This window comes from Ruditapes philippinarum, unplaced genomic scaffold, assembly GCF_026571515.1.
Source record: "Ruditapes philippinarum isolate M1 unplaced genomic scaffold, ASM2657151v2 ctg946_1_1_1_1, whole genome shotgun sequence".
In the NCBI taxonomy this organism is placed as follows: Eukaryota; Metazoa; Mollusca; class Bivalvia; order Venerida; family Veneridae; genus Ruditapes; species Ruditapes philippinarum.
Window position 1 is genome coordinate 29,161 of NW_026861748.1, and position 23,772 is coordinate 52,932.

Genomic DNA, 23,772 nt, shown 5'->3' on the forward strand with positions numbered 1-23,772 from the left:
TTTTTTCTCATTTTTTGTCTAATGCCAACGTTAAGCCATAAACATTCGTGTTTAATTTGAAATCAAATCTATGTATTTTTTTTCTTAGAGATTTTAAGAATGAATGGCCTATTAGTAAAAGGAGGGACTGAAGTCACATTTTGCTAGTAAAAAAAACAAGTTAGTAACTTGTCAAAGTAAAAACGGCCCCTTTACAACTCTTACTTTGGATGTCTAAGAGCGGAGAGACATCTATTATGATCACCAATGGCACTCCAGACAAGGGCGTAACCATCCCTGCCTGCAGTCACAATATGCCAACGATCAAACTGAATGGCTGTCACACCCTCGTGATGTCCGTTCAATACCTGTAAATATATGCAAACATCATAATCTAGCATCATAATAAACATACACATTAATGTTTTTTTAACTGTATATTTGCTGATTGATGATGAATTATTTACTTTATTATAAAGGTTTCATATACCTGTCAAATATAATGTACACAATTTATCTATATATCTTGTCTAAATCAATACCTGTATTCAATATTTGTAGCTTATCAATGATATTTGATATGTTTGACAAACGAGATATCCAGATACATCTGCAAGCATTTTATTTTTGTGCTTTCAAATAAGTTCTGTAAATAAATGCACGATTCACAATACATCATGCTTATGGTTAACATAAATAGAATATTTATTTGAAAATACACAACTTAACAAGAGCTGTCGGTAGGACAGCACGCTCGACTATTCTAAGTGCTTGATAGTTAAAGAGCCTTGATAATGTTAAATTTTCTAAGTTCACAAAAGGGCTAATTTTTTCTATAACTTCATGTTATAGGCCTTAGAGAGAGTCTAATTATACAGTATTGGCTTGACTATTTGGAAGGTAATGTCACAAGGGTGTTTTATTGATAATACTTAATAATACTAATTACCTATGAATACATAAAATTTACAGAAAAGGTATTAAGATGTTTTATCAAGTAAATCACTGCTTTATTATTATGAATGCATAAAATTGTCCCAAAAAAGGCACAAACCCTTCAGTAGTTATGGAGATAACAGCTTACAAGCAAAACTTTACCATGAATTTCTAAGTTGAAAAAGGGAAGAAAAATCAGCCTAAATGCAAGATAGAATTATGGATCTTTGTCAGTGACCTACACTTCTGACCCTAATTGCATATGTGAAGTTTTAAATAAATATCTTTAATAGTTATTGAGATATGTAAAACTTGCATGTAAACATTAACCAAGAGACTAAGTAGAAAAGGGGATATGAATCAGCCTTAATGCAAGATAGAGTTATGGAACTTGGTCAGTGACATACAATTATGACCCTCAAATTATGACCCTAAGTACATGTGTAAAGTATCAAGTAAATATCTTTGAAGACCTTTAACCTTTAACCAAAATTTCTAAGTTTCAAAGGGGCAAATAATTCTGCAAATATTGCAGACAGAGTTTTGCAATTTTGCAAAATGATGTACATTGTTACTATAAACAAGAGCTCTCGGTAGGACAGCAACGCTCGACTATTCTTAGTGCTTGATAGTAAAAAAAAAAATGCTTGATACAGTTACCTCCTCCTGTCTACAGGTTGGGGTCATGATGGTGAACAAGTGTGCAAAGTTTCAAAGCCATATGTCAATGGACTTTGAAAATATTTGAACTATTACAAAAACTTTAACGTAAATTCTAAGTCGAAAAAGGGGCATAATTCTGTCAAAATGCTTGATACAGTTCCCTCCTCCTGTCTACAGGTTGGGGTCATGATGGTGAACAAGTGTGCAAAGTTTCAAAGCCATATGTCAATGGACTTTGAAAATATTTGAACTATTACAAAAACTTTAACACAAGTGGTTACCCCGACGCCGACGCTCGGGTGACTACAATAGCTCTACTTATTCTTATCGAATAGTCGAGCTAAAAAAGTATTGTAAATTTCAATTGAATATCTCAAGCAATAATTGAGATATTTGACTTTACAAAAAAACTTTAACCAAAATTTCTAAGTTTCAAAGGGGCATAATTCTGTCAATATTGTAGGCAGTGTTATCCAACTTGTCAATCTGATGTACCTTGTTACTATAAATAAGTATTGTAAGTTTCTATTGAATATCTCAAGCAATAATTGAGATATTTGACTTAACAAAAAACTTTAACCAAAATTTCTAAGTTAAAAAGGGGCATAATTCTGTCAATATTGTAGGTAGAGTTATCCAACTTGTCAATCTGATGTACCTTGTTACTATAAATAAGTATTGTAAGTTTCAATTGAATATCTCAAGCAATAATTGAGATATTTGACTTTACAAAAAACTTTAACCAACGCAGACGCCGGGGCGACTACAATAGCTCTCATATTCTTCGAATAGTCGAGCTAAAAAAATCTAAAATAAATTGCACAACTGCTTTTTGTGTGTGTGCTTTTTTTGTGTGTGTGTTGTTTTCTATATCATTTGATAGAATAGCATTTCAGCAGTCTGATAGGAAACTACTGACTACTTAACTTTAATATTTTGAAAATAAATAATCAAAATAATGTTTAATTTCTACTCGGTTAAAATTGTTTATTATCTTAAAGCAATACCTTTATTAAGTTGCCAGATCTCAGTTCCCACACTTTTACTTTTCCACTTTCACAGCCAGAAATTACTGTTTCTTTTGACATGGCAACAGCTGTTACAGGATACCTATGACGATATGACCTTTGACATTTTCCTGTCTGCATGTCCCAGACTGTAAAAAAACCCACATTATATTAGTAACCTATTCTACTATCCCATCTAAATATTTCTATCTTTTTAATGGGAATCAATGATTAATAGGAAAACAAAATATAACATTGAAGATAAATGACACACAATGAAAACATTTTTATGTACATGTAATATATTTTTTAAAGATATATAAAAATTAGAAGAGAACATTTTACAATAACATACAATAGTACATTTTTATTACAAATTGAAAATTTATAGCTGGAGAGTCACTAATTACTGTTTCAATAATAGAAAGATTACCTTTACAAGATTTATCCTTGGAGCCAGAAATGAGTAGATCACCAAGTGTTCTTATAGTTAGAACAGTATCTCTGTGTCCACGGAAAATCTTCAAACAATGCCCTGTATGTACACTCCACATCCTAATAGGAAAGAACACTTTCATCACATAACATGGGTTGCTTTCAATGTAATATTACCTTTACATATTTTTTTAATTTCACATTTGCAATCACGTTTGCCAATTTTTATGCCTTATAAATTGAAAATTTGTTGTAATATCATAATGAAGCTTCAACAATGCCAATCCTTGCCTTTATATCTGCCTGTATGTCTTACCAAAGGCTTAACTGTAACCTCTTTTATTTTAGTAGTTTCATATTTACTCTTACCACACTAACTATCTTATATGGACTTTTCCATCTTTCAATCTGGACAAAACCATTCTTTTAGGGAATATTTCAAGATATGTTCTGACTAAATAGCCAACAGTGCAGACTTTGATCAGAAAACAAGAGGGCCATTATGGCCCTATCATATCGCTCACCTGAATATAAATACTCTTCATGACAAGGAATTAATAATATTGTAAACAATAAACGGAAATAGATATTACATATGATATATGCCAAATACATGTATACAAAATACAAACACGAATTTGCAAAATTAATCTAGACCTTCCAATGAGAAACCAATCAGAAAATTTATACAAAAGATTAAAAATATTGCCTTTCAAGAAAAGACTGATGTATTTTTCACACCGGTGTCCAAGTATATAAAGCACTGAATAATATGTCCCCTCAATATATCCGAGACTTACTTACCATATCTAATAATCAAAAGTATAATCTAAGATCGATATCTCACGGAAATTTAATTTCGTCTTACAAACCACATACTAATTATTTTAATGACACATTTCAATTTAATGCCATGGTTATTTGGAATTCCATACCACTGACTATAAGAAGAAAAACAAAATTGTCAATATTTAAGAATAGTTTTAAGAAATACTTATTTAATCAACTTTAGCACGGTCCGTATGTATTATATATGCAAGATACGCTCTTTATATTCATACATGTGTTTTTTTTTTATTATTATTATGTTTTCTAATAATGGGTGTCTGTCTTAGTTTCAAGTTGTTTTTTTTGACTGTGTTAATTTTGTAAGTTAATTTTACATTAAAATGATGCACTGATGAAAGTATTATGTTTAATGATAAATAAAATGAATTGTATGAATGTTCAGTATATGTGTTAATATATGTTAAAATTGTGATAACCATTTAATCATTTCTTTTACATGTTATATTTTCTTTGATTGATATGTGTTCTTTTGTGTGTGTGTTTTTATTTTAGAAGGCCGCATTGTAAATAAGATGTTGCAACCTGTATATGACTTAATGTGTTACCTTCGGTAAATAAAGTTATTATTATTATTATTATTATTATGATGACCACTCAATTTTGCTTAAAATCATTTATTTACCCTGTAAGAAATATGCATGTATATTGTACTGTTTTCATAAGTAGTATATGATTTCAATATCTGTTATCACTAGGTTTTTATTATAGCCCCTTTACAATAATATCATGTGCTATTTCCAAGGCTTAGTCTTTGAGTGGCTGGAATGTCAAGTTTTAGTAGCATATTTTGTTATTGATAAGGTGATTACACCAACAGACTGAAAATTGTACTGATCTATTAAAATTTTGTAAATATTTAAGCTCACAATAGATGTCTTTACAGACCAGTCAGCTAAATATGTTGCGTTTTTAAAAAATATCATATAACACAAGGCCAACGAAACCGCTTTTGCACCTCCTCATAAGTTAAGTTCGCCGAAACCATTATATTTATAACACCACTGATAATTACATACCCAGTGACTTAATTTCTATAACACTATGAAAATAAGTTTGCAATAAAACACTGCCTTTTTTATTATCGCCGTTCCTGTACAAAATACATTCGCCGAACGGTAGATTGACATTGGATACGCTAACCAATAGTAATTGCCTGTTATAAATAGTCCATCTAAATATAGCCACAGAAAAACCAACAAGAGGGCCATGATGGCCCTGAAGTCGCTCACCTGTATATAGGCCCCCAGAGTGGGGCCAGTTTAAACACCAGGGCTTTTATTTGAACAAACTTGGTAGATACCCATTACAAGATGTTTCATGCTAAACATCTAGGTTGAGTTTTTTAAACAAGAGCGATCAGTAATCACATGTGTCGCCTCATGATGGCCAATTTCATGTTGGGACAAATTTTGTGACAGAGGGACAGACAGACGGACAGTGCACAACTAGACTTGGTACTGATCATTCCTGTAAAGTTTGGATAAAATTGCACCAGTAGTTTATGAGGAGTAGTCCGGACAAGCTTTTGCGTATCTGGCAACACACAGAAAAAGAAACCTTTTTATCAAAGGGCCATAACTCGGCCAAAAATCATTCAACCGGAAAACCTGTGCAATATGCGCAAGGACTTGAGCTACAGATCAATCCTGTAAAGTTTCATTGAAATTGCATGAGTGGTATAAGATAAGTAGTCTGGACAAACTTTAAAAATAAAAATGATTAAAGGGCCATAACTCTGACAAAAATCATTGAACCGGAAAATGCTGACAATATGCACAACTAGACTTGGTACTGATCATTCCTGTAAAGTTTGGATGAAATTGCACCAGTAGTTTATGAGGAGTAGTCCGGACAAGCTTTTGTGTATCTGGCAACACACAGAAAAAGAAACCTTTTTATCAAAGGGCCATAACTCGGCCAAAAATCATTCAACCGGAAAACCCGTGCAATATGCGCAAGGACTTGAGCTACAGATCTATCCTGTAAAGTTTCATAGAAATTGCATTAGTGGTATAAGAGAAGTAGTCCGGACAAACTTTAAAATTAAAAATTATTAAAGGGCCATAACTCTGACAAAAATCATTGAACCGGAAAATGCTGACAATATGCACAACTAGACTTGGTACTGATCATTCCTGTAAATTTTGGATGAAATTGCACCAGTAGTTTATTAGGAGTAGTCCGGACAAGTTTTGTGACGGACGGACGGACAGACAGACGACGGAGAAGTGATCCCAATATGTCGCCACTACTCCGTAGAGGCGACACAAAAATGATTTTTTAAGTTTTGCCCCAAGGGTTTTTTTTTTTTTAACAAACTTTGAAGACACTCATTAGAAGATGTTTCATGCTTAATATCTTAACTCTAGCTATTTGGTTTTTTTCAAAGAAGATTTTTAAGTTTTTGCTATACACATATAAGGAAAATCAATGTCCCCCGGGGCAGGGCCAATTTTGACCCTAGGGCTTTTATTTGCACAAACTTTGAAGACACTAACTGGAAGATGTTTCATGCTTAATATCTTAAATCTAGCTATTTGGTTTTTTTAAAGAAGATTTTTAAATTTTTTGCTATACACATAAATAAAATCAATGACCCCCGGGGCAGGGCCAATTTTGACCCCAGGGCTCTTATTTGAACAAACTTGATAGACACTCATTAGAAGATGTTTCATGCGAAATATCTTAGCTTTAGCTCTTTGGATTTCTTTAAAACAATATTTTATAAGTTTTTACTATATGCATATAGGGAAAATCATTGACCCCCTGGGGCCGGGCCAATTTTGACCCCAGGGCTTTTATTTGAACAAACTTGGTAGACACCCATTAGAAGATGTTTCATGCTAAATATCTTAGCTCTAGCTCTTTGGGTTCTTTAAAAGAAGATTTTTAAGTTTTTACTATAATTGCATATAGGGAAAAACAATGACCCCTGGGGCGGGGCCAATTTTGACCCCAGGATTTTTATTTGAACAAACTTGATAAACGCTTACTAGAAGATGTTACATGCCAAATATCTAAGCTCTACCTCTCTGGGTTTTTTAAAAGAAGATATTTTAAGTTTTTACTATATGCATATAGGGAAAAACAATGACCCCCGGGGCGAGGCCAATTTGACCCCAGGGCTTTTATTTGAACAAACTTTATAGACACTTACTAGAAGATGTTTCATGCCAAATATCTAAGCTCTACCTCTTTGGGTTTTTTAAAAGAAGATATTTTAAGTTTTTTTCTATCGGTTGCCATGGCAACCAGAGTTCTGCATGGAATTAAATTATTCTTTGAACAATTTTTAAAGGTGACCACCAAAGGAACATTCCTGTGAAGTTTGGATGAAATTGGCTCAGCGGTGAGGAGATGTCATTTAAAGTAAAAGTTTACGGACGACGGACGAAAAGCGATCACAAAAGCTCACCCTGTCACTTTGTGACAGGTGAGCTAAAAACAGCTACCTAAAATAGATTTTAAGGTAAACATCATCAGTTACTGTAGCTTGCACTGTAAACGTCACCAGTTTCTGCAGCGGGCACTTGCCAATAGCATGTGCAGTAGATTTCAATTATGTTAACTTCGGAAATAAACAAATGCAAGCATTTTCTGCTCACTGTATTAGATTTTAACTGGAATTTTGTGAGCTTCGAGAAGAAGGAGATAAAATCATGTCTGGTCAGAAACAATAATATCTATTGTCTAGGATTATTTTTGTGCGTACACTTGGACACAAATGGATAACTTATATGCGTACATGTCAAAATTTATGCGTATAGGGAAGCAGAATTCTGCGTCACGTAAAATCCTGTGCTATGGAGTCACTGGTTGCTATGTAAGTCATATGTTGCAATAGAAAGGCAGTGATTGTTATGGAAGTCAGTGGTTGCTATGGAAATTTTTGGTTTCTTTGAAAAATCAATGTTTGCTATAGAAAGTCACTGGTTGCTATGAGAATATGTATATAGCCCTTGCAGTTTTCAAGATTTTTCAAGTATTATTGAAAGCCAACTTTGACCCAAGGGCTATAATTTGAACAAAATTGGTAAAGGTCTACTAGATAATGTTTCATGTAAGAATATTTTAGAGAAGAAATTTACTATTTTATTTACATATAAGGAAAATCTATGTTCCCACCTCCGGGGGCAGGGTCAATTTTCTCCCAAGGGCTATAATTTGAACAAATTTTGTAGAGGTCCACCAGACAGTGTTTCATACCAAATATCTAAGATATAAAAGAAGAAGATGTGTTTTGGTTTTACTATATACATATAAGGCAAATCAATGACCCGGCCACTGGGGCAGGGCCAATTTTGACCCAATGACTATAATATGACCAAATTTAGTAGTGGTCTACTAGATTATGTTTCATGTAAGAAAACTTAGCTTTAGCTCTTAAAGTTTTGGAGAAGAATTTTTTTTTTAATTTTTACTATATATACATACATGCATAGGGTTGGATATTGTATAGAACAAAACGATATGATACGGATACTTTGTGAAAGGATACGGTATTTTATCGATACCAATACGCGATACTTTTAAAGCGTTTGAGCAGCATTATTCATTATGTCTTCATTATTTCTATGGGAATCTTATTTTGATTTGTTTTATTATTACAAATTTAAATCAAAGTAATTTTCAAGCTTCTTTGTGATGTTTATTATATTCCATAATATCCCTTTTACATGTATTAAAACTAGAACTCCACGAGTCGGATGTGTCGCCTTGTGAACAATATAGTTTAGGAGAAATGGCCAGGAAAAAAATGAAATATGAAAATTAACAAAGGGCAATAACTAACAAGAGCCCGGTTTGAGCCGGGTGATGCTCCCCGAATAGGTTTTGGACACAGAAAGTACACCTCTTGTAGTTTCAGAGTTATGTCCCTGGAAAAATTTCAAAGTGCAATAATTCCAAAATTAGGCAAGGCAGAGTTACTGTTCTTTGCACTGCACTTCTAATCAATGTGATCTATCAACCTACAAAGTTTCTTGATGATATCTCAAATGATTTCCGAGTTATGTCCCGGACAATTTCAAAAAGTAAAAATAAACAAAGGGCAATAACTCCAGAATTAGGCAAGGCAGAGTTATGATTCTTGTGCACTGCACATCTACCCGTTGAGATATATCTACCTACAAAGTTTCATGTTGATATCTCTTATAGTTTTACAGCTATGTCCTGGACAAGATTTTTCTAAAAGGGGAGATAATTCAAAAATGAGGCTTAACAGAGTTATGGTTCTTTTGCACTGCACCTCTACCCAATGAGATATATCTACCTACAATGTTTCATCTTGATATCTCTTATAGTTTTAGAGTTATGTTCCAGACAAAGTTCAAAGTGTTAAAATAAACAAAGGGCAATAACTCCAAAATTAGGACAAAAAGAGTTATTGTTCTTATGCACTGCAAATCTACCCATTGAGATCTATTCACCTACAAAGTTTTATGTTGATATCTCTTATAGTGAGTTATGCCCCCGACAAGATTTTTCTATAAGGGGAGATAATTCAAAAACTGGGCAAAATAGAGTTATGGTTCTTTGACACTGCACTGCCCCTCAATACCCTCTACCACTGTATGAAGTTTCAACAAATTATCTCCAAGGGTTTTCAAGTTATGCTCCGGACAAGACAACGGACGGACAGACGGAAGGATGGACGGACGTTCTAACAGGAGAGAAATTATGTGGCTACTCTATTGTTCTCTCTATTATTCTTTTTAGCCACACAAAAGAAAATAGCCACATAAAAGCATTACGGAATGAATGACATCAAAGAGAAAGAACAGTTACCTATTGTCCCTCTAGCCACATAATTACTCTCCTGTGAGTGTGGAAGGACGGACAGACGGACAAGGCGCCGACTATATGCTCCCCGAAATTTTTCGGGGAGCATAAAAAAAATAAGAAGTGCAGAGCAGCAGTTTCTGTGCACTGCTCTCTTATCAATAAGATCTATCATCCTATGAAGTTTCAAGTCCATAGCTTTTATAATTTATGAGAAATGGCCTGGACAAAAATAAAGTATGAAAATTAATAAAGGGTAATAACTCGAAAATAAGAAGTGCAGAGTACCGGTTCTTGTGCACTGCACTTTTTCTTAATGAGATCTATCATCCTATGAAGTTTCATGTCCATAGCTTTTATACTTTATGAGAAATGGCCTGGACAAAAATAAAGTATGAAAATTAACAAAGGGCAATACCTCAAAAAAATAAGAAGTGCAGAGCAGCAGTTTCTGTGCACTGCACTTCTTATCAATAAGATCTATCATCCTATGAAGTTTCAAGTAGATAGCTTTTATAATTTATGAGAAATGGCTTGGACAAAAATAAAGTATGAAAACAAGAATGTCGAACGACACATATACCCCCCTTTCTAGCCATTGACTCACATAATTGGTAATTTTATTACAGAAACTTGCCAAAAATGGGTACATGGAAGTGTTCAATTATGGAAAAATCAACAGAAACCATTTGACATTTAAGGCCCATGTGACATTGACCTTTGACCTAATGACCCCTAAATCAATAGGAGTCATCTACTACTTATGACCAATAACTAAGTGAAATATGAAGACTTTGTGATGAATACTTTTCAAGATAATCAGCGGAAACCCTTTTGACATTTAAGGCCCCTGTGACCTTGACCTTTGACCTCAAAATCAAAAGGGGTCATCTACTAGTTATGGCAAATCACTATGTGAAATATGAAGACTCTGTGATGAATACTTTTCAAGATAATCAGCCGAAACCATTTTGACATTCAAGGCCCCTGTGACCTTGACCTTTGACCTAGTGACCCCAAAATCAATAGGGGTCATCTACTAGTTATGACCAATCACTATGCGAAATATCAAGACTTTGTGATGAATACTTTTCAAGATAATCAGCGGAAATCATTTTGACATTTTAAGGTCCCTGTGACCTTGACCTTTGACCTAGTGACCCCAAAATCAATAGGGGACATCTAGTAGTTATGACCAATCAATGTGTGAAATATGAAGACTTTGTGATACACACTTTTCAAGATAATCAGCGGAAACCATTTTGACATTTAAGGCCCCTATGACCTTGACCTTTGACCTAGTGACCCCAAAATCAATAGGGGTCATCTACTAGTTATGACCAATCACTATGTGAAATATGAAGACTTTGTGATAAATACTTTTCAAGATAATCAGCGGAAACCATTTTGACATTTTAAGGTCCCTGTGATCTTGACCTTTGACCTAGTGACCCCAAAATCAATAGGGGTCATCTACTAGTGATGATCAATCACTATGTGAAATATAAAGACTTTGAGATACATACTTTTCAAGATAATCAGCGGAAACCATTTTGACATTTAAGGCCCCTGTGACCTTGACCTTTGACCTAGTGACCCCAAAATCAATAGGGGTCATCTACTAGTGATGACCAATCACTATGTGAAATATGAAGACTTTGTGATACATACTTTTCAAGATAATCAGCGGAAACCATTTTGACATTTAAGGCCCCTGTGACCTTGACCTTTGACCTAGTGACCCCAAAATCAATAGGGGTCATCTACTAGTTATGACCAATCACTGTGTGAAATATGAAGACTTTTTGATACATACTTTTCAAGATAATCAGCGGAAACCATTTTGATATTTAAGGTCCCTGTGACCTTGACCTTTGACCTAGTGACCCCAAAATCAATAGGGGTCATCTACTAGTTATGACCAGTCACTATGTGAAATATGAAGACTTTGTGAAAAATATTTTTCAAGATAATCAGCGGAAACCATGTGGTCTACCGACGGACAGACCGACCGACAGACAGACCGATATTAGCAAAACAATATACCCCCTCTTCTTCGAAGGGGGGCATAATTAACAAAGGGTAATAACTCAAAAATAAGAAGAGCTGAAGTCCGGTTCTTGTGCACTGCACTAATCTTTTTCTTAATGAGATCTATCATCCTATGAAGTTTAAAGACCATAGCTTTTACATTTTAGGAGAAATGGCTTGGACTAAAATAAAGTATGAAAATTAACAAAGGGCAATAACTCAAAAAATAAGAAGTGCAGAGTACCGGTTCTTGTGCACTGCACTTCTTCTTAACGAGATCTTATGATCATCCTGTGAAGTTTCATGTCCATAGCTTTTAGACTTTATGATAAATGGCCTGGGCAAAAATAAAGTATGAAAATTAACAAAGGGCAATAACTCAAAAAATAAGAAATGCAGAGTACTGGTTCTTCTGCACTGGACTTATTCTTAATGAGATCTGTCATCCTATGAAGTTTCATGTCCATAACTTTTATACTTTAGGAGAAAAGGCCCGGACAAAAATAAAGTATGAAAATTAAAGGAACTCCACTGAGGTCCAATAGCCTAACAAGAGCCCAGTTTGAGCCGTGTGATGCTCCCCGAATAGGTTTTGGACACAGGAAAGTACACATCTTGTAGTTTCAGAGTTATGTCCCTGGAAAAACTTCAAAGTGCAATAATTCCAAAATTAGGCAAGGCAGAGTTACTGTTCTTTGCACTGCACTTCTAATCAATGTGATCTATCAACCTACAAAGTTTCTTGTTGATATCTCTTATGGTTCCTGAGTTATGTCCCGGACAACTTCAAAAAGTAAAAATAAACAAAGGGCAATAACTCCAGAATTAGGCAAGGCAGAGTTATGATTCTTGTGCACTGCACATCTACCCATTGAGATATATCTACCTACAAAGTTTCATGTTGATATCTCTTATAGTTTTACAGCTATGTCCTAGACAAGATTTTTCTAAAAATGGAGATAATTCAAAAATGAGGCTTAACAGAGTTATGGTTCTTTTGCACTGCACTTCTACTCAATGAGATCTATCTACCTACAATGTTTCATGTTGATATCTCTTATAGTTTTAGAGTTATGTTCCGTTCAAAGTGTTAAAATTAACAAAGGGCAATAACTCCAAAATTAGGACAAAAAGAGTTATTGTTCTTATACAATGCACACCTACTCATTGAGATCTATTCACCTACAAAGTTTCATGTTGATATCTCTTATAGTTTTACAGTTATGTCCCGGACAAGATTTTTCTATAAGGGGAGATAATTCAAAAACCAGGCAAAATAGAGTTATGGTTTTTGACACTGCACTCCCCCTCAATGCCCTCTACCACTGTATGAAGTTTAAACAAATTATCTCCAAGGGTTTTCAAGTTATGCTATGGACAAGACAACTGACGGACAGACAGACAAGGCGCCGACTAAATGCTCCCCCGAAATTTTTCGGGGAGCATAATAAATTTTGAAATTCTATCTGAAATCAACAGGTACATTTAAATTTGAAACCAAGCAAGAGATGATACATACATATACAAGGCATTAAATTGATAATCGATATTTATGCAATTTTTGGCCGATTTGAGTGAAAGGCGTTTAAACGGTATTCATTTATTGGGCCTATTTGCACAATATAATTGATTATTTCTGGAAAACGGAGTGAGCGAATGATCTGAAATTTTGTACATGAGTTATTAGTCCAAACATACATCTAGTTATACAAAAATCTTGAAAAAATATTTTCGGTCCCTTCACTTCAAAAAACCTCAGTGGAGTCCCTTTAACAAAGGGCAATAACTCAAAAAATAAGAAATGCAGAGTACTGGTTCTTGTGCATTGCACTTCTTCTTAATGAGATCTATCATCCTATGAAGTTTCAAGTCCATAGCTTTTATACATTAGGAGAAATGGCCCGGACAAAAATAAAGTATGAAAATTAACAAAGGGCAATTACTCAAAAATTAAGAAGTGCAGAGTACTGGTTCTTGTGCACTGCACTTTGGGTCATTATAAGAAGTATGCATACCAAGTTTGAAGTCAATCCGACTTATAATGAATGACTTATGCTCCGGACAAGCTTAAGGGGACGCCGACACCGACAATGGCGCCGACACCACCGACAAAAGTAACCCCTATATGTCGCTTTTTTCAAGGCGACACAATAAAATTGAGAAAATGAAAATGTTATTGTTTATGAAATAAAATATTCTGGGACCTTGATATCAACATATCAATGATATCATAAAATCAGAATGAAAATTAACAGAAAATCATGACCAGAGAACGCTTTGTTCTAGAGCTAACCATGATGTTGATATCAGCAACAACATACCAGAGATCTGCTGAGAATTTAAAAGTACTGGGCCCACTCGGTCTCAAAATGATGGGCAATATTGACAAAAGTATGGGCCATGGAAAAATAAGAAAACATTGACCTAAATGACTGTTTAAAAGTTTGTAGATAATTTGAATTTTCTTTGTAATAAAACTTAAATCATATTTTATAACAAGTGGTTCACTTATGATTCAGTTCTAAACCAATAATTATAAATTATGCCTAGACGGTAACTTTCTAACTAATATCAATTGCAGGCAAAATATTTTTTAAATGGCTGATCAAAAATTTGATTTGCATAATTTATTCACATAATTGCAGGGCTCATCCTGGGTGGAAATTTTAGGGAGAAGTGACTTCCTTGCGAAAAATAGGGAGGAGTGAAACAACCCTATAGATCCTTTAACTATAATATAAACACAATTAATCTATTTATCAGCTATTTATAAGCTTTCTCTAAATATTTGTTTATATATTTTCATGTAGATTTATTGATAATAATGCGTAAGAAAAATATGATAAATAAATTAATTATATATTTTTATATTATTACTTTCCTCACTTTTCATAGAAGATAAAGTTGCATTGGATATTGATTAACAAAATCTGTCTATTCTGTCCTGATTACAGAAATTCATTTATGACCTTTTATGTTGTAATGCCACATTTATGTGCATATAATTATGCTTATAAAACAATTTTCAAACATCGAAGAATATGTAAAATATGTACTGCAAACATTTGTGCACATTATATTTGATCACTAAAATTATATACATTCATTTCTTATTGAAAAATTTGACTGAGAAATTATAGAAAATAAATTTCTAATTACCTCCCTTTATTTTCATGAAATGTTACATTCGTAATATCTTTATAATTAATGCTTTTTGATATTTACAATATTGATAAATCTTAATCTGAGCGTCATATTTATGACATTAAAACAAATATATATATATTGAAACAATAAGAACACTTCTTTCCTGACAAATTTTGCTGTTACATACATGTACACATGATATACGACCGATATGTAGCATGCTGATCATGATTCGTAGTTTTTCCGGGATGTCGTGCCCACGTGCGTAAGCTGTGTCAAATTTGGCATTGCTACAAACAAAGATAATGCCATTGCCCAAACACTCTCACTGTCTCGTAAGATTTTTGCGAATTGGCTTTCTTAAATATTCGCGTAGGTGTATCAGAATCAGTAACTTTCTTTCACTGCTAGGTTTGGGCATTTCACCCTGTACTGTAGCCATGACGTGAGCGACATAACAGTTTTTAATTGATGTAAACGGACTGAAATCATTCAAAACTATGATTAAGTTTTTAATCCGGTCGCTGATCATTAATGAAATTGATTATTTTAAATTGACTAACAGTTTTGTGATAGCCGTGAAAAACCCATTGCACATCGCCTTTACTCGGGTTAAACACGGCGTGTATATCAATTAGAGAAGATTTGCATGTGTTTAGATGATCGGGAAAAAAACAATCTATAATTATCGCCTAATCTCGTATTAAACACACAATTATACATGTTTCGGGCCGATGCTCTCATTATTTACTGATTAGAGTAGGCGGTCTATCGCTTTGCGGGTAGTATAAAGCGACGCTCTGATTGGATAATGATAATTAGCAGTCGTCATATGGGCGGATACAATCTCTGCTCTTTACATCGCCAAGTAATTACTCTTTGGGAATTAAGATTTTATCGGCGATGTTGACTTCTCTTTGATCAATTGGGAGAGCGAAATGGAAATATACACGGCGAAGTTTTCGCCTGAATCGCCCTTCCGGATGAGCCCTGAATTGCTGGTTCTTACTTCTAATGTCTAATACTGTGCATTATCCATTTAATTGTTCCTACTTTGCACCAAATGTCCCTGTCACACTGTATATTGACAAATTTTATTGCCCCTTGTATGCCTGTGTAGAATGCATACGCCGACAGAACTTTTGAGCACGAAAAAAGTCATACACAATATTTCCCTGATTGGTTAATCACCCTGTCAAATATTCTGATGAGGAAATAGACATCTTTTTTTACACTTCATCAGCCAAAGCTTGCTTGACTTGAGTTGACCTTAGGGGAAATTGTACACCTGACAGATTATACTGTAACTTACAGCATTTATTAAAATAGCAACACTTTTTTCAATTACACTGTAGCCTCGATAACTCGCTCTTCACTATAACGCTTATCTCAGTAGAGCGCTCATAGACCTTGGCTCCCAAAAAAAAAAAAAAAAAAAAAAAAAAACTTCCCCAAAAAAAAATATTTTTTTTCAAGTAGAGTTAGATTTATAGCACGCTATTACGCTTGCCCAATTTGACAGTCAAGTACAATAAACAATTGTTATTAGGACATTTATGAGCGCCAAAGGTGTGAAAAACATGCCCAGGTAAGCGTTTATCCGCTCTTTTGTTGTTTTACCTGTCTTCAAATTGTTTCCAAAATCTCAAATTCATATCATAACGGTGGTGAGTATAAATAAACTAAAATTCACACACATAGCTTTGACATGTAAACCTCGCTGAATTAAATAACCCACAAGCCCAAAATCAATTTAAAATCCTGCACTGTAAATAGAGCGGCCATGACAGGAAGTAATTGGCGTTTGATTTACTAGAGGACACAACTAAAGCTGGACTGTAAATTACAGTGTTATTTACAGTCCAGCTTTAGTTGTGTCCCCTAGTTAATCAAACGTCATTACAGTAATGACTGTTTTACACTACATTCATGATTTATAATTTTCTTTCGAAAGTTTTTCGTTTCTTTTAAATATAATTAGTATTATTTGTGAATATAATATATGTTTACATCATTAAATGGTTTTAGAAAAAGATAATGTCAATATTCATTGAACAGTAAGTATAAAAAATCAGCGTTATATATATGTATGTGGTGGGTGGGGTAATGCGGAAATTTCGCAATGAGCGTTCTAATGAGAGCCTCGTTAGAACGCGGTGTTGAGACATTGGACCCCAACATGAGCGTTTTAATGAGGCTGAAGTGTACCATCAACCGGACACTTTTTGAACATTTTTCCGTACAGATTTCATAATTTTAAACCTAGAGACCAAAAAATTTGACAAAGTTCAGCTAGGTTCTTCTCCTTACTAACAAACTAGTTCGTTAATTTCTGACTGTATTGACAGTTATGAGGCCTCTCATAGAGGGTATCAAAATTACCTTAATTATCTACACTACAGACTACCATGTGTCCGGACAGATATTTTCATGACATGATTTATTCAGATAAAAGCTTGGGTGTTTTGATTTTTAACATGATATACAATATTTCAGCAACAAATGCTGAAGTTTTGGATATTCTATTGTTTACTCTGCAAATGTTTATAGCTGGTTTGCAAGGTCAGGCATTGCTTTCTTGACATCAACATTCTTGAAATAGACATTAAAATATTACCATTTACGGAGGTTGAAATATATAAATTTATTTACTTAATTTTAGAAGAAACATGCATTTATTGTTGATAAAAAAGTGACTGACAACCACTGAATAAAGAAAATACTAAATTAAGCATTTTCGGGGCCGTCCACATTTGGTGGTTATCTGGTTTTGATGGTCCCCAACCAGTAGTTTTTAGCTCAACTTTTTTTATTTGAAAAAAAAAGTAGAGGTATTGTTATAGTCCTGGCGGCGTTGCCGTCTGCAAACTTGTACCTGGATCATAACTTTTTTAGTTCTTGGTGTATTGTCTTCATACTTGGCCACAACAACCCTTGGGACAAGACCTTTCAGTAGACCACACTAACCTTGACCTTCATCCATAAATGACCTTGACCTTCAAGGTCAAAAGTCCAAATTTTGCTTCTTCTTGCTATTATTGGCTGTAACTTTGTTATTTTTGAATGGATTGTCTTCAAAATCTTGAACATAAGAATCTTCAAGGATAGCCCTTAAAAATAACCAGACAGACTTTGACCTTCACTCATAAATGACCTTGACTTTGAAGGTCAAATTATTGAAATTTTCATTTTTTGGGTATTATTGGCTGTAACTTTGTTATTTTTGAATGGATTGTCTTTAAACTTGAACAAAATAATCTTCAAGGATAGCCTTTTTAAATAACCAGACAGACATTGACCTTCACTCATAAATGACCTAGATTTTGAAGGTCAAATTATTGAAATTTTCATTTTTTTGGCTATTATTGGCTGTTACTTTGTTATTTTTCAATGGATTGTCTTCAAACTTAAACATAATAATCTTCAAGGATAGCCCTTAAAAATAACCACACAGACCTTGACCTTCACTCATAAATGACCTTGACTTTGAAGGTCAAATTATTGAAATTTTCATTTTTTTGGCTGTAACTGGCTGTAACTTTGCTATTATTGAATGGATTTACTTTATTCTATAACAGAACATTCTTAAGGACAAGACCTTAATGTTTATCAAACTCAAATTGACTTTGGCTCTTTTATTACCTTGACCTTGAAGGTTAAATTACTGAATTTTCACTGATTTGTGCATTAAATGACCATATATATGTACTAGTGTGTATATATCTTTTTCTTTTTTTTCTGTAATTCTTTTTCTTCTGTAATACACATGTGGATATATATGGAAATGATTCATACTTTGACAAAACTGATGTGACAAGACAAACTGATTTTTATAGAAAGGAAACGTTAAGATTTGTTCAAACATTTCTTTGTTTGCTTTTAGAAAAAGTAAAATGTCGATCGTTGCTACCGCCTGGCGGTGGCTCTTGTTTGTTTGTTTTATTGGATTAAATTTACGGTAGTAGAAATGACTATCTGTGTGGGAGAGGGGTTATGAGAAAAAATGCGTATCCATTTGGTAAGGAGATAACGTGAAAAAAAGCTATAGGAAATGAATAAACTCAAGAATATGTATAATTACAGGGGAATGGGTAACTAAAAGTTGTTGCTGTTGGTACCAGTTTTGACAGGCTGACTAAATAAACCAGTGGACAGTTTTGTTTTCTTATAGATCTCTGATGCATATTATAAAAGTCGAATATTTTAATGCAAATTGTAGAAATGTTTTACAGCAAAACAAGTGACTATAATTTTTAAGAATGATTTATCATAAAGTGATCAACAAATGTCGTATCAGGTATTTGAATTTATGCAGAATGTTATTAGTAGAAACGGAAATCGCCGCTATAGCAAGTACTCGGTAGTGACCTCCTTTGACTTGGATTACAGTCATTTTCCATTCTTTTTATGATATCATTGACACAAATCATTGTGATTTTATTCATTTTCTTTTGCAATTTTTTTTTTTTAATTTTGAAACAACTGTTTAAAATATCGGTACTTTTTGAAACGTTGTTGCTAAAATTTTCTACCATTGGTGTCGGAAATTTAACTATGTTGGTAAACAGGAAATCAAATCCCACAGTATGGGACCCCGTGTTTATGCTGTATGCTAAATATCAAGAGGCTGTGATAATTACGTAGTTGCTGAGAAAACTGTTATGAAAATTTCCTACAATTGACCATTAATATAAAAAATTTAACTAAGCCAGTAAACAGGAAAAGGATGAGCGACAGACTTGAAATTCGAATCACATAGTATGGGACCACGTGTTAATGCTGTATACCAAATATCAAGAGGCTGTGATAAGTAGTTGCTGAGAAACTGTTACGAAAATTTCCTACAATTGACCATTAATGTCCAAAATTTAACTAAGTTGGCAAAAAGGAAGTGGATGAGCTACAAACTTGAAATTGGTTCCCACAGTATGGGACCACATGTTTATGCTGTATACAAAATATCAAAAGGCTGTGATAAGTAGTTGCTGAGAAAACTGTTACGAAAATTACCTACAACTGACCATTAATGTTGAAAATTTAACTAAGTCTGCAAACAGGAAGTGGAAGAGCTACAAACTTGAAATCGAATCCCACAGTATGGGACCACAATGTTTATGCTGTATACCAAATATCAAGAGACTGTGATATGTAGTTGCTGAGAAAACTGTTACAAAAATTTTCTACAATTGATCATTAAAATCAAAAATTTAACCAAGTCAGCAAACAGGAAGTGGATGAGCGACAGACCTGAAAGTAAATCCCACATTATAGGACCATATATTTATGCTGTATACCAAAATATCAAAAGTTTGTGACAAGCAGTTGCTAAGAAAACTGTTACGAAAATTTCCTACCATTGACCATTATGTCGAAAAGTTAACTAAGTCAATCAACAGGAAGTGGATGAGCGACAGACCTGAAATCGAAACCCACAGTATGGGACGACATGTTACTGCTGTATACCAAATATCAAGAGACTGTGATAAGTAGTTGCTGAGAAAACGTTACAAAAGATTTCCTACCATTGATAATTAATGTTGAAAATTTAACTAAGTTGGTAAACAGAAAGTGGATGAGGGACAGACTTGAAATGGAATCCCACAGTATGGGACCATGTGTTAATGCTATATACCAAATATCAAGAGTAATGATAAGAAGTTGCTGAGAAAACTGTTAAAATATTTTCTATATATATGCCCGCCTGCCAAATCAACGCCCAACATTCACCATACTATAACCCGGGTTTGCACCTGTGAAACCCGGCCAAAAATCAATGACCCCTTGGGGCTAGGCCAATTTTGCCTCAATGGATATAATTTGAACAAACTTAGTAGAGGTTTACAATACAAGAGGGCCATAATTGCCCTGAGTCGCTCACCAGAAACAACTACTTTTCAGTGTTGGAAATTTCCATTGCCAATATTTTCAAATATTAAATTTGAGCATAGAATTTGTTTAAACAATAATTTGAAGAAGTGCCATGACTTGGGGCATTTAAGCTTTACCTTAAACAAGGCCAATCAAATTAATATGCGCAAACTTAATAAAAGACTACCTAAGAATGCTACAGACAAAGTTTGGTGATCATCGATCAATTATTTTAGTAGGAAATGATGTTTAAATGTTTTTCTATTTTGAGCTTTAGTGGCCTCTAATATAAGCAAACATGATAAAAGACTACCCAAGAATGCTACAGACAAAGTTTGGTGAACATCCATCAATTAGTTCTGTAGAAATAGATGTTTAAATGTATTTCTATTTTTAGCTCTAGAGACCCCTAAAAGAAGCCAATCAACTTAATATGAGCAAACTTGATAAAGGACTACCCAAGAATGCTGCAGACAGAGTGTGGTGATCATCCATAAATTAGTTCTGTAGAAGATGTTTATAGGTTTTTCTATTTTTAGCCCTAGAGACCCCTAAAAGGGGCCAATCAAATTAATATGAGCAAACTTGATAAAAGACTTCCTATTTAGAATGCTACAGACAAAGTTTGGTGATTATCCATCAATTAGTTCTGTAGAAATAGATGTTTCAAGGTTTTCCTATTTTTAGCTTTAGCGGCCCCTTAAAGGGTCCAATCAAATTAATATGAGCAAACTTGATAAAAGACTACCTAAGAATGCTACAGACAAAAATTGGTTCTCATCCATCAATTAGTTCTGTAGAAATAGACGTTTTATTTAAAGGTATTTCTATTTTTAGCTTTAGCGGCCCCTAAAAGAGGCTAATCAAATTAATATGAGCAAACTTGATAAAAGACTACCCAAGAATACTACAGACTAAGTTTGGTGATTATCCATCAATTAGTTCTGTAGAAGAAGATGTTTAAAGGTTTTTCTATTTTTAGCCCTAGAGATCCCTAAAACGGGGCCAATCAAATTAATATGAGCAAACTTGATAAAAGACTACCCTAGAAATTGCTACAGACAAAGTTTGGTGATCATCCATCAATTAGTTTTTTAGAAATAGACGTTTAAAGGTATTTTTATTTTTGCTCATATTAATTTGATTGGCCCCTTTTAGGGGCCACTAAGGCCCCTAAAAGGGGCCAATCAAATAATATGAGCAAATTTGATAAAGGACTACCCAAGAATGCTACAGACAAAGTTTGGTGATCATCCATCCATTAGTTCTGTAGAAGAAGATATTTGAAGGTTTTTCTATTTTTAGCCCTAAAGACCCATAAAAGGGGCCAATCAAATTAATATGAGCAAACTTGATAAAAGACTACCCAAGAATGCTACAGACAAAGTTTGGTGATCATCCATCAATTAGTTCTGTAGTAGAAGATGTTTAAAGGTTTTTCTATTTTTAGCTCTAGAGACCTCTTAAAGGGGCCAATTGAAATGGCATGAGCAGACTGTCACAAGGATGCTACAGACAAAATTTGAAGTAAATCTGCCTAGCAGTTTCAGAGAAGAAGACGATTGTTGACGCATGAAGACGGATGCCGAAGCATCCCCCTTTGATACTAATAGCTCACCCTGACCCTTCCGTTCTGGTGAGCTAATAATTTTTCATGTCAAAAAACTTACTAGAGGTTTACAAGATAATGTTTTATGTCAAAAAACTAAGCTTTAGCTCTTGTAATTTTAGAGAAGAAGCTTTTACTATCTACATTATACGGAAAATCTATGTTCCCCCTGGGGCAGGGCCACTTTTGACCCAAGAGCTGATAATTTGAACAAATTTAGTAGAGGTCTACTAGATTATGATTCATGTAAAAAAAAACAACAACTAAGCATTAGCTTTTGTAGTTTTAGAGAAGATTTTTTTTTACATACCAGGAAAATCAATGACCCCCCAGGGGCAGGGTCAATTTTGACCCCAAGGCTTTTATGTGAACAAACTTAGTAGACACCCACTAGAAGATGTTTTATGCTTAATATCTAAGCTCTATCTCTTGGTTTTTCAGAAGAACATTTTTTGAGTTTATTCTTTCGGTTGTCATAGCAACAAGAATTTAGCATTGGACAATTCATGCCAGCAACATTCTGCTCAGTTTTAACAATATTCGCCTATTGGTAGAGTAAATTCAGGTAAATAGACAGTAATCTAATTTCGACAGGTTAAATTAAAAAAAAAAAAATATTTATTTCTGTAAACAATGAGTGTGACGTGACGTCATTATGTGTTTATGATGTCATATAAGAGACCACTCAGGCGCTGGTTTTTTTTATGGTATGCCAATAGGGGAAATTTTGGTATAATAAATGAAAGGAAAGTTAAAGCTATCTATCAAAAAAAGGAGAAATCTTAGGTGTGCATTTTTTTTCCAAAATCTATTTTGGCAAATCTAAAAAAAAAGTTTCTAAAAAAGCTTTTCAAGCTTCCTACTCAATCCTCACAATTTGTTATTTGTCAATTATCATGTAAATGTAATGTTTATAAATAAAATATTGTTTAAACTAAATTATCCAAAATGAAATGTCTGTGTACCAAAGAATGATCTTAGATGGAGGTGTCAAGTAAGTCCGACACAATATAATATTGTTGGGCAAATTGGAATTTTTTAAATACTGTATGCATGATCATTAAAGATACATGTGACTTGCATTATTTTGTCTATTTACACTTTTTTCATTTGTTTGCCATTATATAACTGTCTGTACATTTTGTCCAAACTGTTTCTTAAATTTTTTTTGTACATGTACATTAACCTTTTCAAGATAACCACACCTAAAATATTAGTTTCAATTAGTGATATATTTCATATAATACATACAGATAAGAATGGAGCAATCTTACAAATCATATAGAACAAGCAATTATCATAGTATTGCAAGCAATCCATAAGTCCCCTATCCTCTATCGGTTAGAACCCCAGGCATTGGTCATTGAATTATGCCATTGAATGAATGAATGACATGTATGAACTTAAATCTTTTGCGTTCTAAGTTTGTCTATATCTTAGTAAAGTGTTCCTGCTTAATAATGAAAT

General features: G+C 33.8%; 1 protein-coding gene across 5 annotated transcripts in view; it reads right to left on the minus strand.

Annotated features, from left to right (window-relative positions):
* LOC132716676 (F-box and WD repeat domain containing protein 10B-like) overlaps nucleotides 1-23,772 on the minus strand; it is a 135,082-nt gene that overhangs the window by 22,746 nt on the left and 88,564 nt on the right. For all 5 annotated transcript variants that reach the window (XM_060699996.1, XM_060699997.1, XM_060699994.1 and 2 more), the window contains 3 exons: nucleotides 3,019-3,140; nucleotides 2,586-2,734; nucleotides 205-347 (listed from right to left, as the gene is read on the minus strand). In XM_060699996.1, the coding sequence (XP_060555979.1) occupies nucleotides 205-347; nucleotides 2,586-2,734; nucleotides 3,019-3,140 (414 nt within the window). The remainder of the gene's footprint in view (nucleotides 1-204; nucleotides 348-2,585; nucleotides 2,735-3,018; nucleotides 3,141-23,772) is intronic.